Source organism: Cariama cristata, unplaced genomic scaffold (assembly GCF_000690535.1).
Source record: "Cariama cristata isolate BGI_N322 unplaced genomic scaffold, ASM69053v1 scaffold6414, whole genome shotgun sequence".
Lineage (NCBI taxonomy): Eukaryota > Metazoa > Chordata > Aves > Cariamiformes > Cariamidae > Cariama > Cariama cristata.
Window position 1 is genome coordinate 52673 of NW_009614616.1, and position 18285 is coordinate 70957.

The 18285-nt window shown below is 48.5% G+C and overlaps 1 protein-coding gene across 1 annotated transcript in view; it reads right to left on the reverse strand.

Annotated features, from left to right (window-relative positions):
* Positions 1-1603: 1603 nt before the first annotated feature.
* COL17A1 (collagen, type XVII, alpha 1) overlaps positions 1604-18285 on the reverse strand; it is a 37490-nt gene continuing 20808 nt past the window's right edge. The window contains exons 28-55 of the mRNA XM_009699485.1: positions 18147-18182; positions 17695-17766; positions 17309-17335; positions 16575-16610; positions 15995-16030; positions 15700-15780; positions 14654-14689; positions 13885-13965; positions 12610-12663; positions 12447-12488; positions 11568-11627; positions 11349-11408; positions 10793-10819; positions 10664-10705; positions 10436-10501; positions 10011-10058; positions 8861-8974; positions 8448-8585; positions 7775-7858; positions 6615-6743; positions 5424-5513; positions 4768-4881; positions 4359-4511; positions 3131-3550; positions 2799-2939; positions 2154-2216; positions 1849-1920; positions 1604-1653 (exon numbers count right to left, since the gene is read on the reverse strand). Coding sequence (XP_009697787.1) covers positions 1604-1653; positions 1849-1920; positions 2154-2216; positions 2799-2939; positions 3131-3550; positions 4359-4511; positions 4768-4881; positions 5424-5513; positions 6615-6743; positions 7775-7858; positions 8448-8585; positions 8861-8974; positions 10011-10058; positions 10436-10501; positions 10664-10705; positions 10793-10819; positions 11349-11408; positions 11568-11627; positions 12447-12488; positions 12610-12663; positions 13885-13965; positions 14654-14689; positions 15700-15780; positions 15995-16030; positions 16575-16610; positions 17309-17335; positions 17695-17766; positions 18147-18182 — 2372 coding nt within the window. The remainder of the gene's footprint in view (positions 1654-1848; positions 1921-2153; positions 2217-2798; positions 2940-3130; positions 3551-4358; positions 4512-4767; positions 4882-5423; positions 5514-6614; positions 6744-7774; positions 7859-8447; positions 8586-8860; positions 8975-10010; positions 10059-10435; positions 10502-10663; positions 10706-10792; positions 10820-11348; positions 11409-11567; positions 11628-12446; positions 12489-12609; positions 12664-13884; positions 13966-14653; positions 14690-15699; positions 15781-15994; positions 16031-16574; positions 16611-17308; positions 17336-17694; positions 17767-18146; positions 18183-18285) is intronic.

Genomic DNA, 18285 nt, shown 5'->3' on the forward strand with positions numbered 1-18285 from the left:
CTTCAGAGTGTGTGTACATGTACATGTGTGCACACATGTGTACATGTGTGCGCGTGGCCCCAGAAGACCATAAAGCTGATGTGGTGTCACACAGGCGGTGACCAGGCACTGTGCGAGGGGCTGCCAGCTGCCCTGGCTGCACGCTGGCACTGAAATGCTGGCCCGGTGCTGCCTTGCAGCTCCGCCATCGCCCAACCATCAGGCTTCCCCCCCACCTCCCCAGCACTAAACCACATAAACTCTAAGTACTGCCTCACTGCAGGGAAGAAGATGATGGCTGTGGCACCCTGGGACAATGTGCAGGGGCTCCTGCTCATGTGACTGGAAACTGCCGACACCTGAGAAGCAGCTTGGCATCTGCTTGGGTCACATCCCACTGATGAGAAACAAAAAAGCTGCCAAAACCACAAGGTGTGGCTGCCCGTGGTCACAGTGACGCTGGTACTGACTGCCCAATGTAACACTGACCAGGCAAGCTTGGGGTGAAAAACACACTTTAATGAGGCTGTTTACATTAAACATTATTTTTCCCCGATGTCTAAAAAACAGAAAAAAAATACAAAAATATTTTTTTAAAGATCAACAAATTACGTTTAAAAGTGCTTCAATTCAGTCCCTGTGCATGTCATGTCTTGCTGCTATAAACGGGCATTGCAAAGCACAGGCCGACCCAGGCCCCCTGCCGAGTGCTGTACCCCATTGCTGTCTGAGCCCCTCCAGTAACAGGACTTGAGAGTGAGGAGCACTAGAGCATTGCAAAACTGCCGAGCTGGGAGGGCACCGCTTTCCAAAGAAAGTCATGGGCCGAGGTGACCGTGGGCGCTGACCCCAGGGTCTGGAAGCTCTACAGTGGGGACTATCAGGCAGACATCAGCCCTGCCACACAGCTGGGTGGGAAGGCAGAGCCCAGCTATTTCTCCCTGTATCACCTGTTTCGCTGGAGCAGCTGGGCATTGGCAGGGCTGGGGCTCAGCGTCTCGTGTGGGTCACTGTTTGGGGTACCTCTGTGCAGTATGTCCCTTCTCAGAGACCCTTGAGCCACAGCCCCACGCAGTACCACCAGCACCTGCTTCAACAGGCCGTCCCGCTTAGGGCCGGCACAGCAGAGCTTGTGGAGAGGAAATCTCAGCACAGTGAGCAAGCTTAGTCCCAGGGTTTCTTACAGGGCCTTCTGTCCTGTGGGCTGAATCTGGGCTCTGAAAAAATCATGCATTTGGTGGAGGAGGGATTGCTTGCTTTTTTTCTTTTTTTTTGCTGGATAGCTGTCTAGTTGTTAAAAAACCAGGTTTTTACATAGCTGGGAGTAATACAAGAAGCCTGGACTGGGCAAGACAGGAAACTCTTGTCAGCCCAAAGACATGTAAGCCTGGGAACCGAGGGGCACTAAGCCAAACATCAGCAACAGGAGCAAATACTCACGTTAGGGCCGTGCTGGAAACATAAAAGAGCCATTCAAATCACAGCAGCGACACTGAACTATCAAGTCTAAAAGTGGTTAACTGATCGGCAAGGATGTTTTAGCATTAAGGCAGAGAAGATTCAAGCTAATTCTCTATAGGCTGCTGGGAATGCTGCCCAGTGCAGAACTGAGCTGCCTCTCTCCTTAAACCCCAACACTTCTTCTTTTTCTTCTGCCAACATACACTTGTTCACCTGGGGACAAGAAGGTCAAAAGGAGGGTTATTTGAAAAGTTCATGTGGGGTAAAAAAGACAAAAGACCCAAAACAAACAAAAAAAATGGGGCTGTGTGGGTTTTCCAGCAGTTCCCAGAGATGGGCTGGTGCCTCAGGAATCCTCCACTCCCCAATAGGCAAACCCTGCTCTCCTGGGATGGCAGATGTTCGTACCTTTCTCTCCCTTCTCTCCTTTTGGTCCCCTGTGCCCCTGGCGTCCTGGCGGCCCCATCAGTCCAGGGTCACCTGAAGGAATGAGAAGACCAAGTTTGCCCTTGAGCATGACTGGCCCATGAACAGGGACAGGCCAGGGTAAGGAAGACCAAGTTCAGATGATGCTTGGGCAGAGATCGTGAAAGTGCCACCTCCGCTGTGGGGAGGCTGTGACCTTCAGCAGCTCTGTGCCGACTGTCTCTCCAGACACAGTGCTGCTTCCTGGGCATTACTGGGCTTGAGAGGGAAAGGATGGTAAGCCTTACCTTTGGGTCCAGGATAACCCCTCTCCCCCTTTTCACCGGGTGGTCCCTGGATGGTACCATATGCTGGAGAGGGAAATGAAGGAGAGGATCAATGAGTGGGACAAATCACTTGCAAAGGGCTCTGTGCTCACTTAGAGAAGCAGCGAGTCACACTGGAAGGACATTTCTCTAGGTTAGACGGGATTAGACTGACTGAGAGCAAGTTTTTAAAAAATGGTTTTGGTCCCAACAAAGTCCCAGGGGCAAGCTGTGATCTCGTTTCACCAGTGCTGCTCTGCCCCCCTCTCTGGGTGTCCTGGCTGTCACCAGGGCTGGAGCTGGCCCATGCTCAGGGAGGGGACTTTGAGAGCAGAGCGAGCAGCTGATCATGTTGCTCTACATGTGCCAGCCCAGCCGTGTTAAAACGGGCCACAGGGGTCGCAAGCACAGTGGCCTTCATGGTTTGAGGTGTTTCCTATAAATAGTGGGAAAATCTGATGTCCTGCCTAGTGATGAGACTGCACTTCCCCAGCAAGGGAGGAAGGGGATGGAAAGACTTGCTGCCTCCAGCTTTTTATTTTGACTGTATTTTTTCACTACGTCTATAAGAGGTTGGAGAAATGTCATATGCATGAGCCAGAAACACCAAGTCAATATGTCACTTACTTCTAAAGAAGTCCATGAGGTCCTCGGTGACATTGCCATAGGCTGCAAAGACCCTGCTGATGCCAGGGGGACCAGGAGGGCCTGGGGGACCTGCAGGTCCCTGTGCAGTGTAAGACATCAGGTCCTGGAGAATACCTTGGCCTGAGGAATTAAAGATGTCATTTGAAAGGAGTTCTGGGAAAACCGTGGCTAGAAGCTGAGGCAGGAAGCTATAAGGGAGAGCTGTAGGCAGCAGGAAGGGTGAGGGAAGTGAACAGCGTAACATTAGGCACAGGGGTTGGGAACTGTGGGCTGGGACAGGGAAGGTCAGGACAAGGAGGCATTCCACTCACTCTGTAGGCTCTCTGACACGCGGAGTGCCAGCTCGTTGTAATCCAGGGAACCAGTGAAGGAGTTGCTGTAGGATCTGCTTGTACCTGCTGATCTCCGGTGTGATTCCTCCTCTGTCAGCAACCCACCGAAAGACCCATCACTGCCCATGGAGGCATCGTAAGAGCCATCACTGCCCACTGAGGCACTGTAAGATGACATACTGCTCATGGAGCTGCTATAGGAGCTGCCTGTGCCCAGTGATCCCCCATGGGATCCCTCAGCACCAAGAGAGCCTCCATGCAACCGCTCGGAGGTCCGTAACCCTTGGTATGATGAAGACGTAGACCCAGCCACCAAGCCACTATCTCCTTTGGGTCCTGGTGGTCCCCGTGGCCCAGGGGGCCCAGGCGGCCCTGAGATGTAGCTTCGAACTTCATCACCTGCAAAATACAAGAAGGGGGACTTCAGGGACACTGGGGTACCTGGGCCCCTCAGGCTTGGCAGAGGTCCTGTGATACCACCTGAGTGAAGACTGGAGTGTGAAATTCTGTCCCGCCAATCATTGCAGTAACCCTCATCCAGTGCCACTCCTCAGGCAGCAGGCATGTATGTCAACCTTGATCTCCACAGATGGCATGACACCCTCCTCCTTCCCCTCTCTCCCACAATTTTGGGTGCCTAATCTTGGAAACATGCCCAATGATTTTGCAGAAGAGTGCACCCCTCTCAGGCCAATTTCAGCACCTCTGCCAAACAGCCATTCTGTGACCAGTTTCCCAAAAGTGAAGGGCTCCCCATGCGTTTGAAAGGCCGCCCTTGATGACTTGCCATCATGACAGCTCAGACCAGTGCTGCTTCACAACTGGCTCAGTGCTGTCCTCCAACCCCTACATAACCCATTGCTCTGTAGGCAGGTGTTTGTCAAAGAAAATGCTTTTTCCATGGCAAAACCTGCAGGTGACCTTACTAGGGACTCGCTGTTCAATACAGGCCAATTGTAACTCCCCAGTGCTTGTCCCTTTTGGCTCACAACGTGGACTTTTGCCTTGCGGTCGGACTGAGAGGAGACAAGCCTACGGGGGGCAGGGTAGTCCTGCGTAGACCTGGCTGTAGAGATGAGGTGTTGCTGCAGCCCCGATTTAGGGAAGGCGCCTACAGGACTGCCTCAGCTGTGGCAGAACCAGTAGCCTACACAAGGCAAAGCAAGGCTCAGGGTGTGTGCAGGGAGGTTGGATGGCATCCCCTTACTCTTCAGGTACTGGATCAGCTCGCTCCTGAACTCGTCACTGTTGGTGATGTCAGCATAGGACAGGAGGCCGGTTCCTGAGAAGCCTGGTGGTCCTGGAGGGCCAGGAGGGCCAGGTGGGCCCTGGAGTCCAGAGAGGGAAGAGTATCCCACACCTCAAGAGAGATGGAGAATTATTTTCAAACAGTGAGAGGATAACGAAATCACACATATCTGGGGATCTTGAAAGTTTAAAGGTTCCAACCCCAACTTCTATCTCTTTCCACCTGATGTTGATGAGATTATTTTTTTCTAAAGTGACCTTGTTCTCAGCAGGCGGTCACACCCCTGGTAAGCTAAATCTCAGCCTCAGTCCCCCAGCACCTACAAACAGAATCTCCCTGCCAGCTGTGAGATACAGAAGTGCTTTACTTTGTAGGTAAGCAGAGACGTCCTCCAGAGAGGTGCCTGGTGATCCAGGGATCCCTGGAGGTCCTTGGGGCCCTGCAGGACCAGGGGGGCCAACAAGACCACTGAATTCAGAGTCTGTAAGACACAAAGGACGAAAAGGAGTCACTCAAACCACCACAACCTTGATGAACCTTCCCTGACAATACAGGTAATGCCAGCTATAGCCAAGTATAACGTGCCTTTTTCTCCCCAGCACCTTCTGGTGCAGCCTTGCTGGTGCACCTCACTTCCCTGCATGTAGATGTCACATTGGGAAATCAGGAGCTCCCAAAGGGGGTAGAAGTCCCTATTTTTTAAATATACTTTTAAAAAGTAGCATGAGAAATTCCATAATGCTGCAGAGTTTGGAGAAGACAAAGGGTTCCTCTATCTCCGTCCCCAAGACAGCACCTCGCGGCTGCTGCTGCTCTCCACAGGAGCATGGTGATCTGCCTGCAGCCCCTCGCAGTCTGTCCAGGTGCTGGCAGTGCTGCTAGCTAAGGCAGAGGGACCATCAGAGTCTCAGAGAGGGTTCTTTGTCGTGATGGGCAAAAGCCGAAATTCTGTGACTAAGCTTGTGAAAAAAGATTCTGGGGGTGTGTAGGGACCTATGGCAGGGAGTAAAGAAGTTGGCTTACTTCGCAGGTATGCCAGCAGGTCACTGTAAGAGATACCAGGTGTCCCTGGAGGCCCAGGTGGTCCAGGGAGCCCAATGCTCATCCCAGAACCTACAAAATCAAACAAATCCAAGAGTAGCACATTATCAAAACAGGCTGTTACAGTGTGAGCAGACAGACTGCAGAGTTTCTTCACAGGCAATGCAGGAGGAACTCCTGCAGGGTGGAGTGTTTCCATCAGTAGATTGTGCTGAGAACCAGAGCTCAAGCTTTGTTCTGGACTTGGAGTTAAAGCTTGCCCCATTAATCCCAACACAAGGGCACCTGCAGACCAGAAGGCATCAGGCCCGTGTTCTTGGCAAAAGCTCTGCACACCTCATGAACCCCTGACATGGGGTGGGGGGCACCCCAGGACATGCAGCTCAGCTGTGACCCACTGGCTGATGCATGTGCTGCTCTCCCTGTGTCTGCCTATCTGCAAATAGCTCTGGTGCAAAACTTTGCACCTTTGTGATTTGCTTTAATGAAATGTCCTTGCAGATAAAATGCAGCTGTCTTGCTTGAGGTGTTGGGGTGCTGCTGTCAAACAGCAGTTTCCTGTTTCCAAAGCCAAAGAGGAAATTTCCACCGTCTTCGGAGCCTATGGTGAAATCTGGTCTCCAAGGGCAGGTCAGAGAGACTGAGCACGGACTGGGCTGTGGCTTTAAGCAGATAGTTGCAGCTACCAGGATTAGGCATTTTAGCACTGCTGTTGGAGATGCTTGAGAGTCCTCTCTGTCTGCAGTTCTTATATGCCGTATCACCCCTTGACAGATGGGAAAGTTTCAACTAACTTTAAACTTCTAAGAGTTTGTTGCCTGAGCTGCCTCGACATGAAGTGGGCATAGATCCACTTTTCCACAGAGAGCTATATGCTGGCCACAGAGCCAATGAGAAAAGGGCACTTGAAGGTATTGATGGGATTTCTAAGATGAAATTACATTCCTAAGCTGAGTTTTTAGCAAAGCGAGAACTCATTACTAGAATCTGTGGATAGTATCTTAGCTATAGGGTTATCTTCTGTCTCTTCCAAGTCTCTCACAATCCCTCTGAGGAGGTCTCTGCACATAAGGATTCACACAGTTAACACTGGAAGGGTTTTCACTGATAGCACGAGCTTTCTGCTTAGCTCCAAAGAAACAGAGGGAAATGCACACTAGTAAAGACCATTACTTGTCAAGTAGCTGATAAACCGTCTGGTCAGCTCATCATAATCCAGTGACAGAGACATGCCATCTCCCCCTGGTCCAGGAGGTCCTGGTGGGCCCTGAGGTCCAATTAGATACTGACGAATTTCTTCTCCTGGAAATGAAAAATGCATCTTTTAAGGCTGTCCAGCTGCTGCAAAGATACCAGGTGTAAGGAGTTCCCAGTCTGTGAGCTGAGCCCCCACCACTAGGGAGACCATCAAAACCTATGAATGCAAAGGTCCTTTCCCCCCTCTCCTCCTTTTCTGTGTGTGAACTGCCTTGTGTATGTGCCAGAAACATTTGTGACAGGACTGGCAACCTCCCACAACCCAGTGTATGAGAAGGATGAGAATTTGGATTGCTGAAGGGACTTCCTCATGCTCTGTTTCTTCAGGACACCCTGGACAACATCTTGGGTAAACGGAATAAAAAGTGGCTCAGCTGGGAAAGACCATGCTGAGCTCTGTGGCATTTCAGCAGCCATTTGTCTGTTGGGAATGTGGAATCTGATTGACTCCCCACTGGATCACACAGGAGGACCACAGTGTTGGCCAGCATCATCAATACCTTCAGGCTCAGCAAAATTACATCCTTGTGATTTATCTATCAGCCCACGGTAACAATGTGCGTAGAAAAGAACATAGATCTGAGTATCCTCCTCACGTTCAGAACAAGACATAGCAAGGCTTTGGGGTGGGCAAGAAGGAATGAGGGGAACCCTAAGAGAGTGGGGGAGCTGGAAAATAGAAGTCTAAGGTTTAGCGAGAGATTGGGGGAAATTGTGAGGAATTCCAGAAAGAGGGACATAGGCAGATGCCACCTAGAGAGCCAAGGAGGGGAAGGGAGGGGAGAGAATGGGAAAGTGCAGAGTTACAATAGTTGGTATGAAAAGCAAACAGGTAAGAACGTATAGCTTCTGGAAAGCAGGCAAACTCTCCAGTACAATAGTACATAAATCTGTCTCCAAAGGACTTGGAAGGAGACATCGCAGGTCGCTCAGTGGCACCTATGGCAGGCCTTTGCCCTCCGAAGCAGCTGCTGGTAACTCCAGTTGGAGACAGGAGACTGGAAGGGAAGGGCAGATCTCCAGGCTGCTGGGATGCTTTACCTTCAGCCCCCATGTTTCCCTTGAGGGTCACTTACTCTGCAGCATGTCCAGAAGTTCTTGGTACAAAATGGATGTAGTTGACACCGAACTGGCAAATGACTGATAGCGATCTGAAGAGCCTGTGGGAATGAAAAGGATTTACGCTAGGCAGGATGAGACAGAAAGTGAAGAGGGGTCAGGCAGGGACAAAGGAAGGAAGAATTAATCCAGTTTTACTGCTGGAATGGGCTTCCCATGCCCCCAACCATGAATCAGTTTCTGTCACACATCCTGGTCGTCTCCACAGCTGTGTGGTCTGTGCTCTTCTGACTGAGATTCCAGGCTACTTCCAAAAGCTCTGGGAATTTCACCTACTTTAGGAGGGCCCCAAGCATACAAGACAGCCCCAGAATACTTGAGACTACATATACCAAATAGAGCCACCTCTGTTTGGGTCTTGGGGGCGATACAGGACCTAACAGTCAACGTTTAATGTAAGACTTTTTAAACAGCAGCAACTATTAGTTAATCTAACCGTTAAAATGAGACAAGGCTCAGAGGCCACCTCAGCTGTGTGGAGTCCTGGGCCAAGACTGCAGAAGATGAATAATTAGGTTGGGGTGCTGCTATTTAAAGGCTGTTGTTTCTCCTCTGTTCTCACCTCCTAGGTGTTGCACAAGCTCAGCCGAGAGCGGGACTCAGTACAGAGCTTACCAACATGGTGCTTACTTGTCATATAGCTCATAACACGGGTAGCCAGCTCCGCATAATCCAAGTTCGTCCCATCTGCAGTGGTGATGACTCCAGGTGGGCCTGGAGGGCCTGGTGGGCCTTGGGCACCAGTGAAATAATGCCTTACGTTGTCACCTAGGTAAGAAGCCCAAGATATGCCCACATCACTAGAGGGAAGGCAACAGCCATATGCACTGTTACTGGACCCTCTTCCCCTGGCAAAAAGCAGGCCAACAGAAGGACAGTTCTGCAGAGGCCACAGTGGGCAACAGCACTTCACAGTATTCAACAGAAATAAGACCAGAGCAACAGGGTTACTGTTTCTAAAGGGAGAGTGACAAGGGGCTCAGGGAGCAAAAGAGAGAGAGAAATGCATCTGCTGCCCCATGGCAAAATCTCATTATACTCACTCTTCAGGTAGTTAGTTACATACTGCTGGATCTCTTGAGATGAACTTCCACTTGGGCCAGGAGGACCAGGTGGCCCAGGTGGTCCTGGAGGTCCCTGAATTTGTCTGGATCCGCCTACAGAAAGCATTGTAAGGAGAAAGAGTGGCTTTGGCATGGTTCCATTAGACCAAGTGGTGCCAAAGAGTGCTTGCATTGAGTCCTTCCCACAGGTCTGGAAAGAGTTTTGAAATGGACTATGGAGGGGCTCCCTCTCCATCTCTAAACACAGTCTGAGCATGGGCTATTAGGCAGTATAACGTCTTCAATTAATTGGGCATCTTATAATTCAGCCTATGCAGCTCTGCAGGGCTGAGTCCAGACACCTCCCTGGCTTCGTACTGACAGACCTGGTCAGTTTGCGCACCAGAGTCCGATGCTGTGCAGAATTATAGATGGAGATCCATAAGCACTCAAGCTCATTAGGCCCTGCTGCTCCCAATCCCAGCTAGCCTGGGCAGCACCTGCTCAAGAACCTCCTTGCTCAACAGCATTGCAAGACACAGGTGGGCCCTGTGTGACTCCTGTCACCATGGTGTCAAGTGACACCTCATGCTCTTTAAGGTGTCTGTCTTCCCAGCATCCTGAGGTAGTATTCCTAGACATGATGTTGAGAAGCAGAGGGCTTGTTCACATGGAGGGACACTTAAGTTAATCCATATGCACTTTTTGTGAAACTGCATTAATATCCTGCACACAGAGATGCTCTTACTCAGAATGAAAGCAGCTTAATTCAAATTAATCCACCTGAGGGTAAGTAAAACTGAACAAAGGGCACTTTTGTTCTGATCAGAAGTTTTTCCGCTACAGGGTTCAATGCAGCTTCTCTAATCCCTTGTAGAACATGGTTAGCCAGCCTGGAATCCCTTTCTTTCATGTCCCATGAGGAAAAACTCTGGCTCAAAGGATTCCCTGTAAGCTGGAAACAGAAAACTTGCCATTCTTAAATTGTCTGATTTAAGGCAGGCTGTGCAAAAGGAAGTTTTGAACACAAATCCCATCAGCATTATGTTGGCACCCACACCTGTGAAACCTAAAGGACCTTTTTCAAAGTCTCCACCAGGATATCAGCATTTCTTGATAATATCAGAGCAATGATGGTCTGGCCTCTTACCTCGAGATGCTCCTGGGATGCCAGGAGCGCCTGGGACACCTGCATCACCTGGAAACCAGAGTGAGGGAGACAGACAATTGTAATGGGTGACACTGCATGTTGCAAACTTGGTTGTGTAAAACAGTTGAGCTACGTGTTGTCAGAGGAGCAACTACCCAGCCCTTGTAGTGACTATCTTGAATTAGCAGCTTGTTGGGGAAGAGCAGAAGGAAGAGGCCACGGCAGCTTTCCTGAGCCTTCTGTGACCTGCCCAGGTGCCTTGTGCTCAGAGCAATTTTATTGCCATGGTCCTGCTCTGCCTGAAAAGGCAGGGGTTGGCACAGCTTTAATTCCCAGAGGACGAGGTTGCGCCATCCTTTAATCTCAACTGCTCTTGGCTGTGTGAGGCCACCAGCAAAGAAAGAAAGAAGATTTTTTAACTTCACCTTTGGGTCCAGGTGGGCCTGGCGGGCCTGGAACTCCCGGAGGTCCCTGCATGGTGACTCTGTCACCTGCCAATTGCAGAAGGAGAGTAAGAGATTCACAAGAATAAAGTTTGTGGACAAAATCCTGGCTCCAGTAAAACTAAGCAAGAATCAATAGAGCAGGATTTTGTCACCTGGTTTCAGCCTAGGGACAATGAATTCAAAGGAAAAAAGGGCACACAGACTGACCATGGGAGGAGAATGCTGAAAGGCCAGGCTCACCCGGTTCTCCTGCATGGGACACAGAAATGGAGGAGCAGTCATATACACAAGCAAGCTACCCTGCACACCACTGATATCTCCTGGAAGCCTCCTTACCCGTGAATCCTCGTGGACCTCGTTCGCCTGTGAACAGGAAGGCAGAGGAACAGCGTTAGCATTTGCTTTGTACTGATCTGCAACATCCCAGCCCACACTGCAGAATATTATCATGGCCTTCAATGTGCAGGGCAGAAATGGATAAAGAGAGTAGGTCCCATGTTTTCCTGCCAGCTGAGAGCTGAGTTACATTTCACAGAGCCCCCTCCTTGCACTGACTTAGCCAAGTCCACATTGCATTTTGCAAGAAAGATTGTTCCCCTTTAATGGCAAATCTGAAGCTTCAAATGCTCCTGAATCTAATGGGCTTGCAAAGTTGGGATGTGAACACAGCAATTGCCTTGACACCAGTACTGGAGGCTAATAAATTTCTCCCACAAAGACTGACTTGTTTTATGGTAGCACACAGGAGTCCTATTTAGTGACCACTGTGCTAGCTTTTTTATGGCCACAGAAAGGCAGGACACTTTCTGCTTCCAAGCCCGCCCTTCCTTCTTTTCAGTCTGAGGTGCTCAGATCCATCTAGTATCTTGGTGAGGCAGCAGGATATACCCACCTTGGTCTCCTTTTGGGCCTGGTGGGCCTGGTGGACCTGGTGGGCCTGTGAAGAATGTTTCTGTAATTAAAACAAAAAGGTTTCTTCACGACATCCAACAGAACATGACACAAGTCTCCTCTCGCTCCAGCTGGTCCTACCCAAGGATGTGCTCTCTGGAACCCCGACAGTCAGGACATTCCCAGGGCACAGGTGAGGGAATGAGTGGGAAGAACCTACCTGAAGTGGACATGGAAGATCCTGGTCTCCCTGGTGGACCTGGAGGTCCTGGCAATCCCTCTCCTAGGCAAAAGGGACATAAAAAGGCTTCAGGAAGGATGGGCCTTAGCAATGTAAGTAAATGTACGTCAGAGCTGCTACATCTTCAGTCATGGCCATAGCTCAAATATTTCCAAGTGTAGGCTAGTATCATTGTTTTCTCCGCACATGTGTATCCCTGTTAGTTATTTTTCATTATCATTTGCCACCACAGCAGACACAGGACAGAAAACTCCTTTCTTTGTGGTACTGAGTGCCTATCCCAGCTGGCTTTCTCTACATTGAAAGGAAAGGTTCGTCTCATCACACACCTGACCTGCTCCCTTTTCCTACTGAGCAGAGAGCAAGGAATGGGGTTATGCTTCTGTCTCGTGTCCTCCTGCTCCTCCTCTCTTCTGACTGTGAAAGGGAAATCTGTGCTACAGGAAGTGGAGTAGAGATATGTTCCTCATGATAAGAACCACTTCATCTGTCCTCAGCTGGAAGTTAAGGCTGAACAAGTAAGAAATAAAGATGGAATTGATTGCAGTTACTTCCTCTGGGGACTTGAGAATGTTATGTGTCTTCCCAAAAAAGTATGGCTTTTATGAATTACTACTCTGGCTAGCAAACCTCTGCCAACACAAATCTCTCTTGGGCAGTGTCTTGCTGCTGTGAAACTATATTGCAGTGAAATTGTGTTAGTAGGAACCCACTATGTGAAATTCTGCTTCCAGTAAAGTCAGCCCTACTAACTTCCACCAGGTCCAAGATTGCATCTGGGATACTGCAAGGCACAGGATAGAGGCACTGGAAAAACCTCCCACTTTCCAGGTTTGTTTCACAGAAACAAGCTCTTACCTGGGGGACCACGAGGTCCAGGGGGTCCCTGCACAGATTCACCTGATGACAAAAGAAACAGAGGTATTATAGAATATTTATTGAGTAAACTGCATGGCCCAGAAACATGCCATGTGTGTTAGCGTCCCCCTGCTTACGTACTGAGCTCTGCTATATTACATACCTGGTGGTCCAGGGGGACCCGGTGGTCCTGCTCGCCCTTGTAAATCTGACAGCACTGTGCAAAGGAAACACAGACAAAAAAGGGAAAATTGTTGCTATGGAGCTGCTGCTGCTATGGGAACACTGTTGTTATGTTGCTGTTAGAAGCTCTTACAATCAAAGGTGGACTAAGGCAGGACCTGGGTGACCTAAGCCAAAGTTGAGGCAGAGAGGAGAGATGTGTTTCGTGGCAGCATGCAGGTTAGGACATGAACCAAAATACAGCGTTGAGCAGGCTGGCAGCATACTGGAAACAAGGAGGAGATCTCTCTGGAGAGTAATTGTTGCTGAGGGAATCCGCAAAGGACTCAGAGGATAGAGAAGCAGGGAAAGAACTTTCAAGGAGAGGAAAGATTCTTTCAAAGAGGGGCAAATTTGGGGAGGAGAATATTACGCAGCCATTATTTAACAAGTAGCTGCACTGTGTTATCTTGATTGGAGATGTAATCTCACCTCCCAGCTGAGGCACAAACTCAAAGTTCAGTGATGCTGAGATCCAAGCCTGTGGAATGGGGGATGGGACCATACTGAAGCATGGTCTGGATCTATGTGACCCCATTCAGATGGTGATCAGGCAAAGACCATTTATGTCTTTATGCCCTCCTCTACCTTGCCTTTCCTGCAGTCTTGCAGAGGTCCCAGACCTTAGGAATACTGACTGTAAGTGCACCACGCATCTGGTATTGCACAGAGCAACAGACTCTTTGCTGCTAAACCATTCTCTTCTGCTCCACTTACTTTAATCTTAAAATAGCTTTTGCTCCCCTGTGAATTTGTCTTCTAATTCACAGGGAGATTTTGATTTCTGTTGCTCAGATTAACGTGCCTTTTCAAACGAGTTCTCCTCTTACAGATGTCTCTGTGTTCATATTACATAGGGAACTGCCCTGTGCAAACACAGTGGCTAAAAGCCAGGGTGAAACCTCACAGCTCTGTGACCATCTCTGCTGTTAGGGACTGTTCACTCATCACTATTCCTTATCTTTCCTCTCTATGACATGGGTGTGATGCCATCTACCTCCTTTTGAAAGCACTTTGGAATGCACAGACAAGAAGGAGGGCAGAAGAGGTAGCTAGTATTGGTGTCCCGCCACCAAACACACACATGCACCCACACACAGTTGCCCTATATTATATTGAGGGGAAAGAGGCAGAGGCATCTCCTGTTAGCTGTGAGCAGGCCTTGAGGCCTCTGGCACCTCTCCAAGAAAAGCAGTGGAAAGGCAAGCCCACTTACTTTGAGATGCTAATGATGAGACTTCTGTTTTGATAGTTTCTATCACAGCTTCACCTGGGGATCCCTTCTCGCCCCGTGGACCTTTTTCAGGAAAAAAAAAAGAGAAAGTGAATCATGTAACTGAGAGAAGGTGACATTTTGTACCCATGCCTCACCTCCCTGACAACAGATGCAGGCTTCACTTATGTGAACAGGGAGCATGAACTCAGTCCCTGGCTCTGAGGGACACTGTATTCAAATGTGGAAATTACTGCACGATTTGCTCTAACAGGATCATAGCAAACCAGCTAAGAAAGGTTTTTAAGAGTCAGCTCCGTTCAGGCCCTTCCAAACAGATGTCTGTCCAACTGGCAGTGGTTTCACAGTGACATTATTCCCAATCTGGCTCTAGTTTATTCTCCCACCTTTCAAAATGGCAGGAGGTATCCAGCTGGGCTATATCCCCTATCACAGAAAAGCAATTGCGCTTGAGAAGTGCCTTAGAAATATCAGCCTCCAGAAAAAATAACATAAGAAAAAAAGACATTTGCAGCATCCACATCACACTGGCTTTTACCACCCCCCTTCTTCCCCTGGGAAAGAAAAAAGGATAGAAATTCTTTACAAGATTAATTAAGTCAAATGATGCAGCAAAATTAACTGAAAGGAAGAAATCTGCAAACAAAAGGGAGAGGGATTGTGCCAAGGGCTGAGAGAATTAGAAACAAAGGAAAAACAAATGAATTCAGTTCTCTCAAGAAGCAGAATCAAAGCTGATGGGGAATGGTACCTTGCTGTCCAGGGAGACCAGCTGGTCCAACAGGACCTGGTTTCAAAGGAAAAAAAAACAGACTGCATTAGATTTTCCTGGTTGTATTTCACACTAGCAAGAAAGAATCAATAGATCTTTTATAAGAACTGAGACTGTCAAATAATGTATTTGTCTGCACAAGTAAATGGAATTGTTATGGCGTATGAATTCATCGATGTCCCATGTATTACTTGAAGCTCCAGAGAAGAGGCTTATGTACCATCATGTGGCAATTAAAGTGCTTGGTGCCTCTTAGACTGGGGAGATAACCAGAATGTCATTGACCACAATAGAAATGCAATAGGCCTAAATCTCCTCTCACATTCCCTGCTGCAAATTGCGGCTAGCTCTACCAAACCAGCTCCAGGATTAGCTCCAGCTGCACAGCTGGGAGAGGCACAGAAGTGTCATGAGAACCAGGGCTCAGGAACTCTGCTGCCTGACACCAGCGTGCTGGAGGACGGTGTCAGACCTGGGACAGAGGAGTCTCAGGCAGGACCAAGCTCATGCATAGCCAGAGTCTCTGTGTGTGTGTGTGTTTGTATGAAAGATTTGCAGATGCTCATGTGGGATTTCTGCTGCCTTGAGTTCAAAGCTGAGACTGGAAAACAAGCACTTCCTGATTTCAGTAACAGTGCCAGGAAAGGGATTAAACACAAGCCTGGTTTCCTGAGAGGCAAAAGAGCTTGATTCTACTCGCTGGATTTGACATATCACTACTTTGTACTCATCAGATCAAAGGATAACAATAGTGTTCCCAGTTTCTTCATCATCTCAGCCCCCCCTTCTGTCCTTCCCCTGTGATTATATCCCATTTCTCCCTTGAGGCTGCTGCCTTCCTAACTCAGCCTGAGATCTTGGTCTTTCTGCAGGGAAGGGTGAGGACCATGAGTCCTGCCTGAGCAATCTTGCCTCCCAGACAGGGCAGCCTGGCAGAGACAATAAACACCACATTAAGTTAAGAACTGGATGCACAACAATGTCAGCTGCCAGCAAAAATCACAGCAGAGGAGCAGCTTCCTCACCTGGAACACCTGGGGGTCCAATGGGGCCGGCTGGGCCTGGGGGACCTGGTGGGCCTGGCAGAGCAATAGTTGATGAACCCTCTGAAACACAAACACATAAATTTGCACGCATACACTTATATACACACATCCAGCAAATATATAACAAATCTATCCTTAAGGAATCACACATCTACAGACTATGTATTCTCCCATCACAGGGAGCCCCAGTACAGGTCTGACACACAGGAGGCATAACAAAAAACAGAGAAAATTCTCCAAAACCAGGTGTTTGAACTCTCACAGCACTACATACCAGCACTTATGACTTTCCCTGGAGCTCCAGGTTCTCCTAAGAAAACAAAGAGACAAAAGATGAACTTTGGTTTTGGGGAAGATCTGTCACTAGCTCAATGACATTGTCTTATTAAACATGTGATTTCTGTTCTTTTTGCCCTTGACCTCTTGTCTGAGAAGTCATAGCAGCACTAGTAGAACACAGGGGAAGAACAGAGCTCAGCTAATCCAGAGATGATACCCTCCCATCAGCTTTCCAAGCACTACATCTGCCAGCACAGGCAATAGGCCTTCATTTATCTGAGACAGGTACACAGCTTCCATTGTAGTCATCAGGCATCATACTCGCGTGCTCAGGGCAGAATCAGGTTTGCTGAGGTTTTCTCAGTGGAGAACTGTCATGCTAAGTGCCTCAGCAGATGCCCTGCCTTTCCTGTGTGCCCAGGGAGGCTTTGGCTACCGTTTGTTTTTCAAGCCTTCCCTTCCTAAAGCCACTAGATGCCACTGTTGATTCAGGGACTGCTCAGCAGAGCAGATAATCCTCCCTAAAATGAAGTGCTTAGAGAGAAAATTAGTATTAGGGAAGAAACAAAACTCACCTTTAGCCCCTGGTCGGCCTGGGTTGCCTGGAAGTCCTGATATGAGGTAGATGAACAATTTAAAATGATTACTGCAAATATTGTTTGCTCTATTTTTTTCAGGTATCCTAGGTGAGTTTTACTTGTGGGTTTATAGAAGGAGCTCCCTACTCAAGACCCTGGCTTTCAGCATTTATAAGCAGGTCCCTGACAGCAAGTGGAAGAATTCACGGTGGACTGTAGACTGACCTGGTAGTGTCCTTGGGCATAGTTAAGGGCTTCCCTTCTGCCATGGCTCCCTGGATGATAGCACTGCTCCCTAGATTTACCTGTAGCTTCTTCCAGGTACTGCTCCCTGTCCTGAGGCTCCTGGATAAATTCCCCGGTGACTTGCCCCCCAAACCACCCTCTGCTTGCAGATGTCACGTCCTCTGTTTCCACCTCGATTGCTACATCTTCTCCCCTCTGGTTCTGGTGCTGATTAGGATTTTTCAGTGATGCACAGGGAACTGAAACATGTTATTTGTTGCAAACTATGTTTTGAGGAGAGGCAAATTTTCAATACTTCAAGGCCCTGAATTGCTCAAAAAGTACACGCCAACCACAAAAACCTGCCTTAAAAGCCAAAGCAGATGCAGAAACCTTGGGATATCGCTTTGGAAGCCCCGAGCAGCACAGAGGGAAAATTACAAGGGTTTTTTGAGCCCATATCAAAGTGTGTCATTGATAAATTGGAACACGGTGGATAAGCCTACCTGGTGGTCCTTGGGGTCCTGTGAGACCTGGCAGAAAAAAGCAAAAATTCTAAGATAATTAAACAAATTTCAGGTGGGGAAAGGATAGGCAGGGAGAAAAAGGTTACATTTACTTGAAATTATAGCAGTACAGTGGTGTAAATTGGCCTAGCACCTGGTATGTAAACTGAATGTTGGCTCATAGCAGTTGATGTTCTTGTTTGTGGTGTGTGCAATACTGACATCACAAAGGGTCTAGATTCCCTGTGTGTTTTCCTTTCATTACCACCTTACAGTACAGAGGTTCTCTACCAGCCTTAACTTCAAATTAAGACTGGAAATTGTTGACAAAGACATCTGTGTTCCTGACTGAGCAAAAAGTATTTTTGTTTGCTGTATGCTTTTACCTGGCTGTCCTGCATCTCCAGAGGGTCCTGGAGGGCCTCGAGCTCCTGGCATTCCCATAAGACCTGGTTCACCTAGGGGTATAATCACCATTAACAAGCCAGAAGTCACTGACTTACAATCTACCAATCCATTCAAGCTTGGCCACCAACCGTTCTGCAGCACTTTCTACCTATTGTATCCTCATAGCCAGCTGGCCATTTTCAGCATCAGTGTCTGGGAGGTGAACATCAATGACGGAAGAGTGCTTTAGTGAGAAGAATTCTGTCACGAGTTTACAGCCAGCTCCATTATATGTCTCAGTTCTGTGCTTACATGGTTGACTCTATAGTTCTTCTAAGACAGCGAGATCTCAGAACATGAAACTGCTGACATCTTCTCCCATCCCTTTTACAAATCAACCTCCTGCCAAATTAGAAAGTACCTGCACTTCTACCTCAAAGCAATCCCTTACCTTTTTCACCTGGCTGTCCATCACGGCCAGCTTGTCCTGTCCAAAGAAAAGAGATTGTCAGAGACTACTGAAATAGTACTACAGTTGCCTTGTCCTCCTACTAAGCAGAGCACAGCCCTAAAGACGAGAGAATGGCTTT